We start from the raw sequence: 18,582 nt of genomic DNA on the forward strand, positions 1-18,582 counted from the left end.
TTGATCAGCAATGAAAATAATTGTTAGTTGCAGCCCTAATCACATTATGAAGTGAAAGTTGGGGTCTACTGCTGCATAAAATGCTTAATTTCACTTCACTAGAGTTGGAGGTTAATGATCAAATTACAGCATCTAGCAAGAGCGGATGATGTCTTTGCTTTAGCATTTAACCAAAAGCAGTTTTATTATATTATTACATTTATTGAGGAACTAAATTTTGCTCTTCTGCCCCTAAATGTTCCCTCTGTCTGCCTCCTGGGTCGGTGATGTGCCATCTTTACTCTCTTCTCCCTCAGGTATCGTGAACGTTCTTTATCTGTTCTGCGCCGCTCTGACGGAACATAAGATCCTGTTTCTGTCCAGCAGCTACCAGCGTCTGACGGACGCCTGCCGGGGACTGCTGGCCATCATGTTCCCCCTCAAATACAGGTGTGTGTTTACACCCCTCAGTCTCTTTGAGCAGCGTCTCCATGCCCTCATCCATGTGTATTGTTATTATTGGTAATGTGTCCACTGTTGGCTGCTCTGTGACACACTGCCACAGTACTGGGACAGCTGCCACAAAATAAAAGCAGGCAGGTATAGAATTCTTATAAATGAAAAATTCATCTCTGTTGCTAAACCCAAGATGTTATGTTCTCTGTCACAATCGAGAATAAAGTGCTCTCAAGTTTGAAAATTTAATGCGAAAAAAAAAATGTAAAAATCTTCAAATCGGTATCTGTAACTTCTTTTAAGTTATTGGAGATGTTTAACTCCTTACCATTCCTCCCCTTTCAATAGACCCATTTTGGGTGGGTGTGGTTGGAGCGGGCAGGGGATCTTCAGGGGGAGAGAAAAGGTCAAGACTAGATGCTGAATAGAAATTATCTACATTATCTGAAAGCTGGGAACCTGGAGATTGATATGAGATGCACCAAGACATGTACGACTTACGTTCTGACACCCAGCACGTGATTCCAAGACAAATAAAAAAGTCAGGATACTGGATGGATAAAGACCCAAAGTTTACTTTCCAGTCAAGGATGTGTGTGATGGTGACCTTTGCTGTGAGAATAAATTGTTGTGATAATCATGCTCCAACAGCACCACACTCCATGATGCAGAAACAACTGACAAAATGAAAGCTGTGTCTTAATTGATCGTGCAACTCTCCAAGACAATTTTGGAAGAATGTTCTCGGCAAGGACACAAGTATCAGATTTGGTGCTTTTGGATTTGTTCATCACATGCTCTCTCAGAAACGGGAAATTGAAGTAGTTTTGTTTGACCAGCGGCCAAAGTGGCTGAGCCACTGTGATTGCTTTACTTGTGAACTTGATATTTAGACTACAATAGGAGCTTGAAGTTGTGGGTGGCATCCTGCCAGAGTGGTTGATAAAGAAGAGATAAATTTACGTTTCACAGCCAAAATTAACATCTGTTTTCAACTCCCAACTCCCTTCAGGGTCAAAGTTCCTGTTTTTGGCAAAGCACAATGCACTAGGAGAGATTTGACCAAGTTAATTGGTGCTGACATATTCCAGTTTCATGATACAGGACTGACACCAGTATACAAAATAGACACACAACTGTTATACCTTTAGACCTTCCAGTGAAGCACCATTGCCTGTGGTTTATATGCTCATTGATAAGAAATGGTCTGATATGCATATTTACAAGCTGTACAGAAATTCCTATTTCCAGGCAGGAATGCATAAAGAAGGAACGGACACTGCTTCATTGAGCACTGTGTGAGCCCAAATTGGTGATAAAAAAAAATTGGATGCAGTCATTTTTTTGAATGGATTTGCCAACCCTACATTTATTTCTTAACAGGTTAGTTTTCCACCCGGGAGTTGGAATTATAAGTCATTTATCTGTTGTTAACTAGCTCATATTTGATATGTTCAGATTGTAAATTTTTAAGTAGCATGTGGCTAACATTAGCATTGTTTGGCTAGAGCTGGGCTTCATGCTAGGCTTTATGCAGCTGCAGGACAGAAAGACGATGTTTTGAGACCAGTAAAAAGGACAACTGATGCTCACATTGGAAGTAGTGTTCGAATCTCTGTCCTGTCAGAGTTAGAACAACAGATGTATAGTGGTTTATAGTGGGATTTTCCATGCCAGTCCCTTTGACTTCATTATTAGCAGCGCCAGTACAGACTTGGAGCGCTGCCGGTGGGACACATCGCCCCGTCCTTCTTGGTACGTTCCCCGTTTCCAGGTAACGGTTAAATCAGATGATCTGTTTCGGTGATGCTGATATCTCTTCCTGTTTGTCTTTGTTCCTGTTTTTGTCTCTCAGCTTCACCTACGTTCCCATCCTGCCAGGGAAACTCCTCGAGGTCCTCAGCACTCCCACGCCCTTCATCATCGGTGTCAATTCCTTCTTCCGCTCTGAGACACAGGAACTGGTTAGTTCTCATCAGTACATGATGAATGATGAATATAAGACAAGATGAGTTTTGTTGTTTGCAAGAAGCAGCTTCATCATTGCATCATCAAATAACATGTATAGACAAGGTGTACCTTCAGAATGAGGAAAAGAAGATGAAAAACAGCAAAAGTATTGTAGTGTACTGTTTTTTAAATGAGTCTAACATAGCACCATAATACCATTTCTCAGATAGTTTAGTGCTTTTACTGCAATGGTTGTTGCTTCTCTACAATACAGATAAGGTTGTATGCCAAGTGGTTGAGAAAATATACCTCATATTCTTCATGTTGAGCATCAGGGTCTGAAAATAAGCAAAAATGCCCTTGAAATTTCATGTTATGCTCATGAAACTGAAGAACACCCCCGATCAGTTGGGATATTTACCCTTTTTTGCTGTTTGCCCTGTTCACATTTTGTCATTGAGCTGTCAAGTGTTCACGTGAGTGGAGCGACTAAGCCTGTGGGCCACTGTTAGTGATGTATGGGGCCCCATGACAGGCGACTCTTTGAGCTATTTGGGTGATAAAAATGGATCGCGTTTTGATCAGAGCAGCCAGAAGCAGCAGAAAATGTTTGTACCATGCAGCCAGCGAAGAAGAAAATGCCAACTTCATGCCCTTGAAGACCAGATAAATGCAAAAAATCCCCTCTGAAACAAACCCGGTGTACTCCCTCACGTCCTCTGACATGGATCTGATGTCTGATTAAGATGGAGGGTGCGTTTCATGCCAGTGACCCGTTAATCAGTGGTTCATCTGTCCTTTAATAAACGAGCTCCGCTGTCGTCTGGCCATCTGCGCTCTGCTTCTTGCTTCTTTAAATGCTCAAGATTGTAACACAATGCTTCTTATAAACCTTGCCAAGGTAAATATACATTAAAATAATTACTGCCTTGATCCCACGTCCAAGGAGAACCATTTCCTATCAGATTATTAAAGCCTGATGAGAGTGTAATGGATGATGCTGCAGTGGACATCTGAGCGTTTTCTTGCGACGCGCCGCCCCGACGGAGCGCTCAACAAGACGATGCTGTGTTCTGCGCAGTAGACACGCGGGCCTTATCGTCAGGGTCGCGGGTCGGAGGTTATCGTCTGGGCGGCCGCTCCTGCTGTCTGCTGGGAAATGTGGATGCATGTTTTGTTGTTCGGTGGCGAGTTTCCTGTAATGAGCAGCTGCTGAAAGAGACACATTTGTCTGTCTCAAACTGTCACCCTGTTTGTCTTTCAGTCACTGTAATCAGTATTTATTTACAGGACCAGAGATGAAAAAATGTATACTGCTGAGAAAATGGAAGAAAGTACATAATTAGCTGTAGGAAGGAAAAAATGATATAATTAATCTAATATAATAATAAAAAATATAATAACAGCTTTTCTCATTGGCTTTGAATAGGTCTTTCCTCATATGAGAAAAGGGCTGAAATCATTCGAAATGTTAACTAATTTCTAAACTTATTATGAAAATAGTGCATAATTTTTAAATAAAAAAATAAAAATTAAGATTCATCACCTTGAGTCTAAAGCTGAAATTAAATAATGAAAAGCTGATAAAATGTGCATTTGCATTATCACTGACATTGCGAAGCTGGTTTGTATGACATCAAACACACGATTATTTCTTGAACTGTATAACTAAAATTATAGGATGTCTAACAGTCGTCTGATAACTCCCTCAATGTTTTTTTTTTTTTTTTCCATTGTGTTTTTCTTTGTCCATAAACAAAAGGCATTTCCACGAGCAACTTGGAAGTGTATTTTTGTTCAGGCAGCATTTAATTTCTTGCCACAAGAGGGGGACAAATCACACAGAACTGGAACATTACGTACCGCAGCTTTAATCAAAATATTATTAAAATGGCAGTATGGCCAAGTGCAATATTCAAATCATAGGCGCTGCAATTTTATTGATAAAGGTAAAATATGTGACAAAACAGGATTATAAGTGAAAAATTGTGGTGCTATAGAAATGTTCTGGCCTACAAATCTCACAAAATCTCAAATCACAAATCTCAAAAAAAACAACAACACATCATCATTATTCTAGTTTTCTCAGTGAAAATGAAAACGATAATACAAAAATGATCATATCCACCACATTGGGAATCATATCGCTATATTGCATTATCTTCAAATAATTGCAGGGTGGTTTTTCGACCACATGGTTCATGAATAAAAGTGTGTTGGGTGATGATGATGATGATGATGATGCGTGTGTTTTCCCTCAGCTGGATGTGATCATTGCGGACCTGGACGGCGGCACAGTGACCATCCCGGAGTGTGTCCACATCTCGCTGCTGCCTGAGCCGCTCCTCCAGCAAACCCAGACTGCACTGTCCATGGTAAACACTGCACCTTAGTGGCACACACACACACACACAAACACATACAAATACACACACACACGCCCATGCTGCACCGTTACAACACATTACTCAATACTAGGAAGTCCTGTATTATTGAGTGGGTGTTTTCATCCAAGCAGTCAATTCCCAGACATGCCATATTGGTTGTTGTACTAGGATCACAGCCAGGGATTTTTTTTTGGTTTTGTTTCGTCTCACCTCTTTTTTTTTTTTTTTTTTTTTTTTTGTTCTTGGCATGTGGATGTGGTACTTTACAGAAAACTGTCCAGTCAGTGCTCACTTTGAATTTATTGTACGATTTTCCTTATGGCTCTCTTATCTGCAGTGTAGGGTTCTCTGCGGGGTGATTTAAGCCTTGAGCTTGCATTAGTTTTGTTCTTATGTAATTCCCATTTTTTTAATTTCAGTTTTTGGTTTAGTTTCAGTGAATTTGGGTGGTTTTGCTTTTGTTCTAATTTTTCACATATAGTCTTTTAGATATTTTCACTTGTGATTTTTGTATTTTTAGAGGTAGAGGTGGTATTTTGAAAGAAATAGTGATGGAAATTCAGAGGATAAATTTCTTAGCTTTGGACGGTCTTATTTTCACATTTTTTATAACAAATCGTCAACTCACTTGAATTAGAAACCATTTTAGTTTTTTGTTTGTTTTTTTTTTTGCCAAAGTTCGTTCTTTCTTTTACCCTGTAAATAAACAAAGACAGTCAGAAAATATTTTTATGTATTTCCTTTGTTATATTTAACTTAGTTTTACAAGTTTTACACGCAAAATAGTTCAACCTCAAGTTCTGTTTTGTTTCCTTTATTGAGTGTTTTTGAACAGTTTCTGTTTGTTTGTTGAGTTTTACAGTGGTTGTTGCTGACTCTGCATCACCTTCATAACAAAACTCATAACAAACTCCCTCTCGAAAGTTATTTTTATACTGTATTATACTGTTCATGCATCATGCATTTTTGGCCCAAATCAGGAAGTTTACTGTTTCCTGCAGCGCCCACCTCTTCCAGCAATACAGTGCCAACCCATTCTGAGAATCTCTCTTACCTGTTATCTCATGATCAGTAGCCATTCGGTGTGTGTGTTCAGCATTAATGATTTCCCAGCTTCCCTTGTCTGTTAGTGATATTTGCAGAAACATTTCATTTCTCATAAAATGTGGGCGGATTAAATGACGGAGGTTTTCTGGTTTTGGTCATATTTTATTGATGGCCTGGAGTATCACCTGTGGGAATCAGCTGTTAGTTTATGATAGGGACGCTCAGTCACATCCCTCTGTGAGGACTGTAACCCATTTACAGTCACCTGTAAATCACCGTGGGTAATCACAGCTGGTTGTAAAATAACTGAAGTTGTGAATGATAGACAAAGTTGGCACGTGCCGAAGCCAAGGGCTGGTTTTTCCCCCTCCTGCTGGAGTTTTTTCTCCTGCGTGTCACTGAGGCAGAGGACAGGACTTGTTTATTTGGGAGAGACTGCGCTGGGTCTGGCATCGAGCGCTCTGTCTCAACCTAAACATGCCGTGTGTGTGTTTGGATTAAATAGAAGGGGCCTCTTGTGAAAAACATGGATTTTTTTATTCTGACATGCCGTTCCCACAGAGATTTGCAGTATGCTTTATTATGCTGTGAGATATAATTTCCTAATTAAAATGATATTCTCCTTGGTCCTCCAAGTGGCTCAGCGGTCTAAGGCTCATATATATATGTATAACCACAACATCCTGGATTCGAATCCAACTCGCTACCTTTGTCCACATTCCTCAGTCTAATAAAGGCCGATTTTCAGTTTATGGCGTATTTTTTTTTCTGTGCACTGTAGAGCTGCTGTGCAATTATTTTTGTTACACAAGTAAGCAGTCGCAGCGTTTGGAACACGTGCAGCAGTAAAATAAAAAATAGTCAGGCGTTTTAGCCACCTGCATTTTGAACATAGTCACCCTTACACATTCCTCCATTGTGCTGCTGAGCCGTTTGCAAGTGCAGCTGAACTGACTCGACCCTCCGTCCTGTGTGGAAGTGCAAGTGAAATGTGACAGGTCGGCCTCATGCACGACTTCTCAGTTTAAAGTCAAGGACACCAAATAGAAACTTTGTAAGGTCATAGACCCCAACAGTTTTGTTTTTGTTGTTAACTCCGTTGGACTGATATATCTGCCCATTATTACTGTCAAAAGTAATGTCTTAATGTCAACTTGTTCTTTATCGTGTGTCAATAAAAAGACCATACTAGTGATTCTGCATGTTTAGTGTATTATCTATAAAATGTATAAACATCACATATCTACTTATCTAATTCTCCTGAAAGCGGCAGCGCTGTTGTGTTTGATGACTTTGAAATTTAGGCGGAGTGAAACTGTCCCTCCGCCAGGGGAAATGTTCCCCGGGGAAACGTTTGTTTTCAACAGCCAATCGTCAAATCTGTGGTTTATGAATGTTGACGACTTTGTAAGCCACAGAAGCAGAACATTATAAGGTGGCCGTTTCAACCACAAAATTCACATGTGAAAGTCAAGACATTCTGATTATATGCTGTGAAAGCTTTAGTACCTGCATGATTTGGTTTGAAATGGTTTGTTGCAGTGTAAAATGTGGGCAAGTTGTAGTGAGCAGGCCAAACAATCAAAATCACTGGTATGGTCCATTTACTAGAGCTGTGAAATTAGCAGCAGAATAAAACTAACATGGCTAACTAACATTCATTTGTCAGTTTATAATGAAGTTAGAACAGTCCTGATCTTCTCAGGCCTCCTCTGGGTCCCTGGACCTCACTTTGGGTACCGCTGTGTGTCTTATCAGCAGCTTGTGTGTCAAAGTGTCGCTGAACCTCTACCCACTGACTCTGTCCGTCGCTCTGGATTGTAGCAGCGGCTAAATGCCTGAGAGGGACACTGCAACTGGAAGCGAGCCACGTTATTCAGGGAGTCGTTCACTGGGTTATGGGTCTGCGTCCTCCGCCAGCAAAGCCGTGTGTGTTGGCGTGCACGAGTGAGTTGCGCATGTGTGAACCTCAGGCCTTGTGTACGGCTTTGAGTCCAGTTCCTCTTTGAACTCTGTGCAGAGTCCCTGAACACACATCTGTCTGTCTGGCGCCAAACAAGGAACCAGGGTTCCCACGGGTCATGGACTTTCTGCAAAGTCAAAGAATTTTGAAGTTGGGGAATTTAATACATTCTTGGGACAAGTCATGGAGTATCACAGGATTTTGTCAGAGTCAATGTAATATTTATATGCCATTATGTTCATGTTATGTTTGCCTCAGAGTAGAAGTTAATGACCTTTAAGTTTTGGTCAGGTTATGCAAATTTTGGAAATGCAACAGTTTAATCATGGAAAGTAATGTAAGACTCTAGGAATTTTACATTGCCAGAGTGGCAACTGAAAAACAGAGAGGAGGGGGCACTCTGGCTCTGATTGGGTGATTTCTGACCTGCATATTTTTCTGGGTGGGTGGTTGTTGGAGGACAGACACCCAAGCACACCCAGAGGTCCAGGCCGGCCCATCTTGCTCACATTTTAGTTGAGACTAACCCCGTCCTGGATCGGGACAGAAGGAGAGATAATTGGCAAAGTGGGAAAGCTGATAGCAGTGGTTTTGTGTTGCAGCTTTTTAATTTGTTTAATGATGTGGAAAAGCTCTCCGGGGAAGGTGGGAGCTCGTCTGGATGAAGGTTTCAGCAGCAGCGATGATATTGTAGATTGTTGGGCAGCAACCGTGACCCAGGGCTTAGCTGTTCTGCTCTCCCCGCAATTAGCTGAGTGTATTGACTTCAGGGCCGCAACAGCAGCAACACAGACAGGACGTTTTTGTTTTCAAGGCCTGCTGTTAGTTGATTGGTGATTGGACTCATCGATGCTGTTGCTGCACTGCAAAGTGTCCATTTTACAAAGTGATTTAAACTTGTGTTGAGTCTTAAAATCGTATTTTCCCTAAAGCAAATGAAAAAAATCTGCCCTAGTAGATGAGGCAGTTGTACTCGTTTTCGATGCACTTTTGTCACTTTTTCTTCACATTTTCTACTTGCAGGCGACTATATGTCGAATAAGACTCTTCACTCCTGCTAATTACTTGAATCAAGACAATTCAAACATCAAAACAGCTGCACACATCCAGAACCATTTGGGCAGTTTCCAGACCTGTAATGAACAATAAACATAGTAAAATAAAGTCTGCAGATTTATTTCAGTGATCTGCATTTCATCTCCAAACCCAGATTTTTTTTTTTTTTCATCAAGTGTGTTTATTGAATTTTCAAACATAACAAAATTGGACTGCTCAAATATCAGTGCTGTTACAAAAACAAACTCATAAAAATCACTCATAAAAATGTCAAAAAGCCAGAAATAATTATTACACTAACTTGCAGGTCAGCACTCATAATAGAGCTCATATTGACACATTTTCCCCTGTAAATATTTAGGCTCATTTATTGGTGTCAAATGTGCTTTTAAGACCCACACTGATACCTCGACCAAAAACAATGAGGCTTAACTTTTGTTTTGAAACAATACAAAACTACACACAGTCTGGGGAAGCTTATAATTTGCTGTTGTAAACACTCGGTGTCTAGACAGTTTTTCCTCCAGCACACAGAATGTGATGGGCTCCATGTTTCCAGCAGCAGCAGAAGTGGTTTGTTCTGGATAAATAGAAAGAGCACAGTAGTTAGCATGAGCAGCGAGAGCCAGTGAGGATTAAAAGAAAAGAGCTCCACTTACAGAGACTCAGATTTCATCAGGATCTGGTAGCTTACCTGTTAAATCACCCATGGACTTACTCTCGTGTTAATATCTACTTTTTGGCCCAACATGCCATCAGCGTTACAGTGGAAGAGCTGAGCACACAGGCACTTAGACTGTGATTCATGGCGGCTTCCTGTTCTTGTTTCAGGTGTTGGACCCAGAGCTGGAGGTGGCTGACCATGCCTTCCCCCCGTCGTCCACGCAGCCCTCCGCACTCAAGATCCAGGTAGTGTTCATTTCTTCCTCTTCCTGTAAGCTCTAACTCAAGCACTGAGTCACAGCAAACCAAAATCTCATCTCATCTGTTTTATTTACGATGTAATAGCACAATTTAAAGCACAATAATGCTGGCAGCTTTGAAAAAATCTTGTTTATAAGACGTGTGCTATTATAGGACTCGTTTTTAACATTGTCATGTCCTCCTCTCATATTCTTACTCTTTCTTAAAAAGATTTCAGAAATCTTGACTTGATGAAACTTGTTGACATCTCAAAGAAAGCGCATGTTCAGGATTCTTGAGGTTTTCCTGGACTTATTGTCCAGCTCGGCTCTTCATTCCCTTATCTTCCTTCCTTCATGTTTTTTTTTTTTTTTTTTTTTTTGTCTGTGTGTGTTTCAGGATAAGGAGATCCGGGCGGTCTTCCTGTGGCTGTTCGCCCGGCTTTTCCAAGGCTATCGCTGGTGTTTGCACATCATCCGCATTCACCCAGAGCCGGTGATCCGCTTCCATAAGGTGCAGGAATGCATAACCCGACTTCCTGTAGATAATACTACAGATAATCACTGTTTATCCAGAAAAATTAAACCTCTATAAGGCTCTAAAACACCTTAGGCTGGTCGTTTTGTTTATTTTGGACAGTGATAAATCTTAATTGTGATGTTAAATGTATTTATTGGGTTGTTTCTTTAATAGGGACAAATACATTAAATGTGTTTTTATAGATTAAAAAATAGCAGATGCCATTCATATGGGTTTCTGACCCCTGTCCCTGGGTGTTAGGCTTCTAAACAAAGTAAGAAGAGAAAATATAAAAACTCATGTCAGTGAGTCAAAAATTCTCAACATCTCATTTCAAAAGAGCAAGATGACCAGAAAAGACAATCAGATTGGATAATCATAAAAACAAAGCACATTTTGGAAAACTAGAACCAGAACAGAATGCCTGAACTAATGATTGAAAATAAAAATATATATACATTTTATGCAAAAAAAGAAATGTTAGAAGGTAATTTTTTCATCAAGTTAACATTTGTTTGTGTGTGTGTGTGTGTGTGTGTGTGTGTGTTGTCAGGCTGCCTTCCTGGGCCAGCGGGCGCTGTCCGAGGACGACTTCCTCATGAAGGTTTTGGACGGCATGGCGTTCGCCGGCTTCGTGTCGGAGCGCGGGCCTCCATACAGGACCACCGACCTGTTTGATGACGTGAGTCCTTCACGTACACACACACACCACACACACACACCACACATTTCATTTTATCAACCTTTGTTTTGAAGGAGAAGCAGCAAGTTAATTAATTTCCTCATCTGCCGGCCACAGTGGTAGATGGACTCTGCAACACACCAGCTGCTTTCACTGTTTTATCCACAAAATGCGTTTGTACAGTGTGAAATAGAGACTGTAGCTGGAAGCAGGGCAGAGCCTCTGGTGAATGTTGGTTCCCTCCTCATTCAGAGTCAGTAATGACAGGAAGGTATGGAGAGCAGTGTCCAGATTTAACTTTTAGTTTTGATGAAGTGCCAAGAACACATTTTTTACATTCCAGGTGCTGTGTGAAACAATCAATGAGCAGACAGGAGCAGATTCAGAGTTTTGATATAAAACTTGCCAATTCACTTAAGATGAATACAAGCAAAATACATTTTGTGTTATGTTTATGTAATAAATACGTTTAAACCATTTTTATATTGTGCTGTCTTTGTTGAAAAATGGGGCCCTCATCATTTCAGACATATATAATATATCTGTTAAGATAAGACAAGCATATTGTCAATGTCGTGGCTGGTTGGCAACCTGGCAGCCACTTCTAAAAGTTGGCATAGGGCCATGTCACGTATGAATGAAGGATGCACAACTGTGTGAAATGTGAGGTAACCACAGTTCACGTCTTGTTTTGGCAGCTGATAGCCAATCAGGTGGAGCGGATACGGCAAGAAGAGGCCTGCCCACACAAAGTCATGAACCACATCAAGGAGCTGGCGGAGCAGCTCTTCAAAAATGTATGTCCTTTCATAAAACGTACAGCTTATCCTACCCTTTGTCTACTCCATTGTGCACCATTTCCTATTTGTGTCTTTTCTTTTCTTACCAATTGTCTCTGCTTTCCCCTCTCCTTCTCTGTCTTTCTCTCTCTCTTTCTCTCTCTCTCCGTCTCCTCAGGAGAATCCGTACCCGACGGTGGCGATGCACAAAGTCCAGCGGCCGTCAGAGAGTCCCGGGCAGAACCAACCCCAGAACCAGACGCCCTTCCCTCCGCTGGACGAAGTCACAGTGCAGCTCTTCATCGACCACGCCGCCGCCAAGCTCAAGACGGCGCCGCCCGTCGTCAAGGCTGAGCTGAAGGGGATGGTGCCGTCTGGGCCGCCGCTGGGTGAGCCAGGGGGGCGGGGTAAAGGTTCAGCTGACGTTCATATGCAGGTCTGGAAAGCAGCGATCGACCGCCATGGGCCTCTGAAGAGCAATATTGATCATTTTGATTTGAACCTTCTGATGGACGATGCTGACTATTGTTAAATGAAGTAATTTTATTCTTGACAGGATGAAAAAAATCATCTAAAACATTTAAATCATCACGTGACACTAAAACTCACCACTGACACACAGTGTGATGATGGTAATAATACCAAAAAATAATTAAATAAACTGCATCACACGCCATCAGATCAAAGGTGGGTAAAGCAATTAGTTAGTGGAAAATGTGTCAGCTGTATTACTGATAATTGATTGTTTTAGTCATTTATCAAGTCCAAGCCCAAGATCCCAGCTTCACTAAGCACTAAGATGCTAAGATTGTAAAATTAATATTTGTTTTTTTTTTTTGTTTTGTTTTGTTTTTGGAGCTCTGATATTAACATATTAACTGACAATGAAAATAATGATTAGTTTCAGCCCTAGCCATATTGGCAATTTAATCTATCTGCCAAATCCAATTAGAAAGTCTGCAAAAACACAGAAAATGAACTTGAGTATTTGGGAAAGTGCAGGAAAAAATTGTTGCTTACATCCAGTCACACATTTAATACAGATATAAACCTAATGCCATTTCATAGTTTGCATATTTGTTTTGTGGAATAATATGTTTTGAAATCATACAGGCTTGTAGAGCTCCATATTCCCTGCTCTTTACAGCATCCATCATATTGAAAGCTGACTACATTCAGGCCAGAAATGAATGGGGTTTGAAAGAAATGGGTGTTTCTTTGCCAAACGTAGGAAGGACCAGAATGTGTAGCATGCAGACGTGAACCTTGAACTTCCTGTCCATCCCTCTCCCAGCGAGCCAATCTGTCTCTCAGCGTGTGTGTAATGAGGCCGCCGTCACGGACGAAGTGATGGATGTGTCTCTGATCACCTCTCCGTCTCCCCACAGGAGACATCGTGGACAGGAACGGCAACGTGCTGGCCAACAGCGCCCGCAGGCTGGAGGTGGTCAGGAACTGCATCACGTACATCTTCGAGAACAAGATGCTGGAGGCCAAGAAGGTAAAACACATCGACCAGTGGCAGCCTAGAGGTTTTTCTTCTGCAGTTTTGTGAGTCTGAAGCCTTTGAGGGTGGAAAAAGTTATAACCTGAAATTCATCAGTCAATAGCTGTAAGGATCTAGTCTCAAAAATGTAGCCAGAGTTATCATTTTGTCAGTAACGGATTTAAAGGAACTGTTCACCCAAAATAGATTCCTAGTGCCGTCTGTTCTTGGAGATTTGATGAGGTTTCCAGTCTGCCTCTGTTCACCCAATGTCTGAGCTGCTCTGAGGAAAAAACTCAGAATTTGGTTTTGTGTCAACATTTTCAAATGGCAGATATCTGTGTTTCTATGTTTAGCTGAATGCACATAGGATAATATTTTTTCAAGGCTTAATTAATAGTTATTCATTCACTCTGTTAGGTTTTCATTCATCCTGTCATCCAGCACCAGTTTCTGGATAGGCGCTCACCCGAAAGCAGCAAAAGAAATCATTACATCAGATAGTATTGGTAAATAGTGAATACAGTGATTCAGGTTTTGACTCGGATGGGGGTTGTTTTCTTCTCTCCCTCTCAGCTGATGCCGGCGGTCCTGCGGGCGCTGAAGGGCCGGGCGGCGCGGATTTGTCTGACCCAGGAGCTGAACCAGCACGTCCTGCAGAACCGAGCCGTGCTGGACGACCAGCAGTTCGACTACATCGTCCGCATGATGAACTGCACCTTACAGGTGAGCCGGGAAAACACACAGATGAAAAGTAAATATTAATGACAGAGCAATGGAGAGTTCCTCCTGGTGACTAAATGATGTCTTTGGACAGATTTGCGTTTATGTGGCAAATGCACAGAAATATGTAGAGGTCAGAGTGTGCAAGCAGGATGAATACAGAGCAGTCCAGCACAAAGAGTAACACCCAGTCTGCTATTGTATTTCAGATAGGGTTGTTATTTGTTGTTATATGTTTTGCAAGGTGTCTCGTTGTGTGAAAGTTCAGGTGTGGTGTGACATGTTGCTCCTCTGTCTCTGCTCAGGACTGCTCCCATATGGACGAACATGGGATTGCAGCCGCCCTCCTTCCCTTGGTCACAGCTTTTTGCAGAGTAAGTTCATAACCAGTGCAACCCAATCTCAAATCGCCAAATTTATTCACTGCATACACTTGGAATTCACCCGTTTTCTCACCCGTAACCATGCCACAAAAACTTCTTCTCTACAGTCCAACAAAACCAATACAGATCCCACTCTCTTGCACCGAACCCCTCTGAAAATATTTGCCCACATTCACAAGCCTCAGAGACGTACAAGTCCTTGTCCCCCAATAAAACTGTGTTTGTCTGTGTTTGGTCGGCAGAAACTGGGCGCGGGCATCACTCAGTTTGCCTACAGCTGTGTGCAGGAGCACATGGTGTGGACCAACATGCAGTTCTGGGAGGCCATGTTCTACAGCGACGTGCAAAACCACATCAGAGCGCTCTACCTGGAGGTGGACGACGGAGAGCCGCACGCCAACTCTGTAAGAACTGAAACTGCACTTGAACTTTTAATATGTAGCCAGAGTGAGGATGTCTTGTTGAAGTTTGGTAACTGTTAGATGAAGCACTGAGCAAATAAATCTTTGAGTACACTGAAAAGCAGAGGGAAACGCTGGTGAATCTAAGCAGTGGCTGGTAATTTTTGTCTCTTTTACCAGCTACTTAACAGTTAAATATTACCAGCGAGTATTCTCTCTATCGCTGTTTGACATCACACAATTATTAATCAACTAATATTCAGTTCAGAAAGGTTTTCCATTTGCTGGTAGCTCTTTCCTGCTGTAGGCAGAAAAAGGCAGCGCTTCAACCAGCTGTGAGAGGGTGCAGCCAAAGGACAAACTGTAGGCAAAGAAAAAGCTTTACTCTTGCTCACAGTAGATTGATGGATCTATATAATAAATAATATCTATATAATAAAAATCTCAGTATTTTTTCTACAGTGAGCAAGAGTTGCACCTTTCTTTGCCTACAGCTGTTTCCTGCTGCTTTTGATGTGATGCATTTTATGTTTCTGTTTTGTTTGGAATAAACAGAAGACGAAGAACAGGGTAGCTAGCATGGGCAGTGATATCCACCATGGCTGAACAGACAAAGAAAAGAAAAACTCAAACTCCATCAATAGAAAATTTAAGGAGAAAGAAACAAGAATCTCATATTGCTTATAAAAAAGGAAAGTTTCTGCTGAATTTTTGGATTACTCTAATCGGCCAGTGGAGGAATGAGTCAGCATCCCACCCTGCTGAGGACAGGGCAGTATTTTAATTATCCTCTTTGCTTCAGTCACAGGAGCAGCAGGACGGGGGCCGGGAGGTGGTGAGCGCGCTGGAGCTGGCGTCGGAGCAGAGCCGGCTGTGGCCGACGCTCAGCAAGGACATGCAGACGGAGCGCGTGCAGAAGGAGGAGAGCACGGTGTTCAGCCAGGCCATCCATTACGCCAACAGGATGAGCTACCTGCTGCTGCCGCTGGACACCAGCAAGAACCGGCTGCTGCGCAGCTCCGGCCTCGGAGACGTGGAGAGCGTCAGCAACAGCTACGTCACCAACAGGTAACAACACCTGCCGGCAGAAACCTTTTCATACAAAGTGAATGAAGGGATCAGGATGTTTGGTGCGCACTCTTAAAAAATGATTATTGGCATTAAAGCAATGAAGTGGGACATCTTTGAAGAGATGGGTTGAAGAGATCAATTCCAAATCTCTACAGAGCCACATTGAAGAATAATTGTAAGAAGTAAATTCATCATTTAAAATCTATACGGTTCAGTCTGTACAAGTTATCATTTTGTCAACTAAGGATTTAAGGTTTGAAAACTTGATCCTTCAACCAGAAACTTCAACCCTCATTTGCTTAATTTCCTTTGCTATCATTCATCTGCTTAGTGAATATATTATTTCATAAATCTCATTTTTGAATCAGCTGGATGCTAATGTGAGATCCAGTTTTGTTCTGCACATGAGACCAAATATGAGCTGTTCCAGTCGTAAAGGTTCATTGCGTTGTTTTTGCTCGTGCAGTATTGCCGGCAGCATGGCAGAGAGCTACGACACAGAGAGCGGCTTCGAAGACGCCGAGAGCTCCGACGTGGCGAACTCCGTGGTGCGTTTCATCAACCGCTTCGTCGACAAAGTGTGTAATGAAAGCGGCGTGACCAACGAGCACCTAAAGGCTCTCCACACCATGATACCAGGTAGGGGCGCAAGGTTCTTCTCACCCACCTCTGTTTGCATGTGAGGGTGAAGGTCACTTCAGCTTCCATGCTAAAATCTGTGTCTAACATTAATTTGCTTGTTGATACACAGGTATAGCTTCTAAAGTAATTTATGTTCATTCCTGGCAGCTTTTAGACTTTTTCACTTACTCACCTTGCTTACCTGTCCCCGAGAGTGGCAGCTCTGTTGGATGGATCATCTCTGTACCCAATTTAAAGATGGACCCCCAGTTCATTCAAAATTGTTGTAATTGTGAACAAAGAACCTACATCCATTAAAGAAATTGTATCTGAAAGATAAGATGTCATTAATGTAAAATAATTATAGTAAGTAATTAAGTTCCATCCATTTTCTTTAACTAACAGTGGATTCAACTTACTTTTGACTTACATTTATAATGACTTATATTTGTAATGACAACAATTTCAAACAAATGCAGTTTTTATCTCCACTCCTTCCTCCGATCTCATCGCTCCGTTTCCCTCCAGACATCGTGCAGATGCACATCGAGACGCTGGACGCAGTCCATCGGGAGAGTAAGAGGCTGCCGCCGATCCAAAAGGTAACCAATTCCTATTTTTACGTTCCGCTGGACAAAGGCCATGCAGAACCCCAGCCAGCCCCGCCCACTCCCCTCTCCACCAATCCCTACAGCTCAGCCTCACAGTGTCACGGCAGGTACGTCTGTCCGGCTTGGACAGAACCGTGTGACTCACAGCACGCCTGAGCAGTGCATGCTGGGTGATGTAGTTGTCTCTGGTTGTGTTTTGTCTCCCGAGGCCTGGCAGAGTGCCTTCAGTGTGAAGGGTGCTGTTAGCTCGCCGTGTGCTGCTCGCTGCTGGAGAGGGACGGTGGCTGAGCTGAGCTTCACCTCACATGTTTGGTCTTTTTATGTCGTTTCCCCCTAAACCACAAAAAAATCCCCAGAGTGAGGATTTCTCCGAACTCTGCTAGTGTCTGTTAACAAAACGCTCCGTCAGTGTTCCTTGTGTAATCCACATTTGCTGCATGGCTCATTCCAGGATTAGGAATGGCACCTGCTGGGATTAGGAATATCCTGATCAACTGTTTTTTTTTTTTTGTCCCTGATCCCGATCTGAGTCACGCAGTATTTAGTATGTGCCGATACCAGATGTCAATCCTGTCTATAAATAACTACATGTACAGTACAACAAAGATACACACTGTGAATACAGTGAAGCAAGTAAAAATAACCCAGAATAAGCAGGTTAAGATTATTAAACTCTTGCTCTGCTTTGAGAAAAATGGTCTACCTCTGGGCCCTTCACTTTACATCATGCACTTATTTGCGAATGCACAAACTTATATATTATTATTTTCCTTCCTTCCTATTTTCCAGAGGAAAAAAGTAAAAAAAGAAAAAAAGAAAAAGAAAAATCACAAAAACAAAATAAAAAAATAAAAAGGTACTTTCATTAGTAATATTATTATTATTAGAATGGAGTTTCTTCAAACGCCTAATTAGAGTCGTCGTTTTGTACTAGGAAAGCTGGCGTGGGAAGAATGTGTTGGGCTGCCTTTAGTTTGCAAAGTGAAATAAATCCACACAGCAGACGTTTACCTCTCTGGTCAATCCTGACGCAGTAGTGGAAAGTGATGATACAGACACTGACGTAAATTGGGCAGAAGAGGCCAATTACACTGATTGGAATTGCATTGAGTTGAGTTTTGTAGCCATATCCTAAACTCTTAAAAATGCCTGGATTTGGCCCGAGGCGTCCCTAAAAAAGGATACATAGATCCTATTTGGACAATTAAATTATGCTGGAATTGCATATTGTTCATTTTTGAGGTTGGTGGGCTGAGTGACAAAGCCAGAACGTGAAATTTTCAAATGACGTGAGAACACAGCAGCTACATGACAGTACAGGCCGTGTGCGCTGCGTGTGGCGCTCGGTGTTGTGCAACCGAATATGAATCAGATTACTAAACCCGCATTCATTTCCCATCAGAGGTGGACTTTCCCTGGTTTGTGAGGAAGCTGTTCAGGCGTTTCGGGGCAACAGGAAGCGATGTGACAGGCAGAAATCCAGTCTGACAAATTGAAGTTTATATCTAATATTAATCATATTTAGAAACCCCTGGATGCTGCCTAGTTTACATTCCCCAGGAAAT

At 42.0% G+C, this 18,582-nt stretch overlaps 1 protein-coding gene across 4 annotated transcripts in view; it reads left to right on the plus strand.

Moving 5' to 3' along the window:
- The window catches only part of sbf1 (SET binding factor 1), an 88,194-nt gene that overhangs the window by 45,163 nt on the left and 24,449 nt on the right, over positions 1 to 18,582 (plus strand). For 3 of the 4 annotated variants that reach the window (XM_030045858.1, XM_030045861.1, XM_030045860.1), the window contains 15 exons: positions 297 to 429; positions 2,291 to 2,399; positions 4,647 to 4,760; positions 9,670 to 9,747; positions 10,141 to 10,254; positions 10,814 to 10,942; positions 11,641 to 11,739; positions 11,900 to 12,110; positions 13,110 to 13,222; positions 13,784 to 13,933; positions 14,236 to 14,304; positions 14,556 to 14,717; positions 15,517 to 15,782; positions 16,252 to 16,424; positions 16,935 to 17,008. In XM_030045858.1, the coding sequence (XP_029901718.1) occupies positions 297 to 429; positions 2,291 to 2,399; positions 4,647 to 4,760; positions 9,670 to 9,747; positions 10,141 to 10,254; positions 10,814 to 10,942; positions 11,641 to 11,739; positions 11,900 to 12,110; positions 13,110 to 13,222; positions 13,784 to 13,933; positions 14,236 to 14,304; positions 14,556 to 14,717; positions 15,517 to 15,782; positions 16,252 to 16,424; positions 16,935 to 17,008 (1,994 nt within the window). The remainder of the gene's footprint in view (positions 1 to 296; positions 430 to 2,290; positions 2,400 to 4,646; positions 4,761 to 9,669; positions 9,748 to 10,140; positions 10,255 to 10,813; positions 10,943 to 11,640; positions 11,740 to 11,899; positions 12,111 to 13,109; positions 13,223 to 13,783; positions 13,934 to 14,235; positions 14,305 to 14,555; positions 14,718 to 15,516; positions 15,783 to 16,251; positions 16,425 to 16,934; positions 17,009 to 18,582) is intronic. The other variant, XM_030045859.1, reaches the window with a different exon arrangement.

Source organism: Myripristis murdjan, chromosome 23, assembly GCF_902150065.1.
Source record: "Myripristis murdjan chromosome 23, fMyrMur1.1, whole genome shotgun sequence".
Lineage (NCBI taxonomy): Eukaryota > Metazoa > Chordata > Actinopteri > Holocentriformes > Holocentridae > Myripristis > Myripristis murdjan.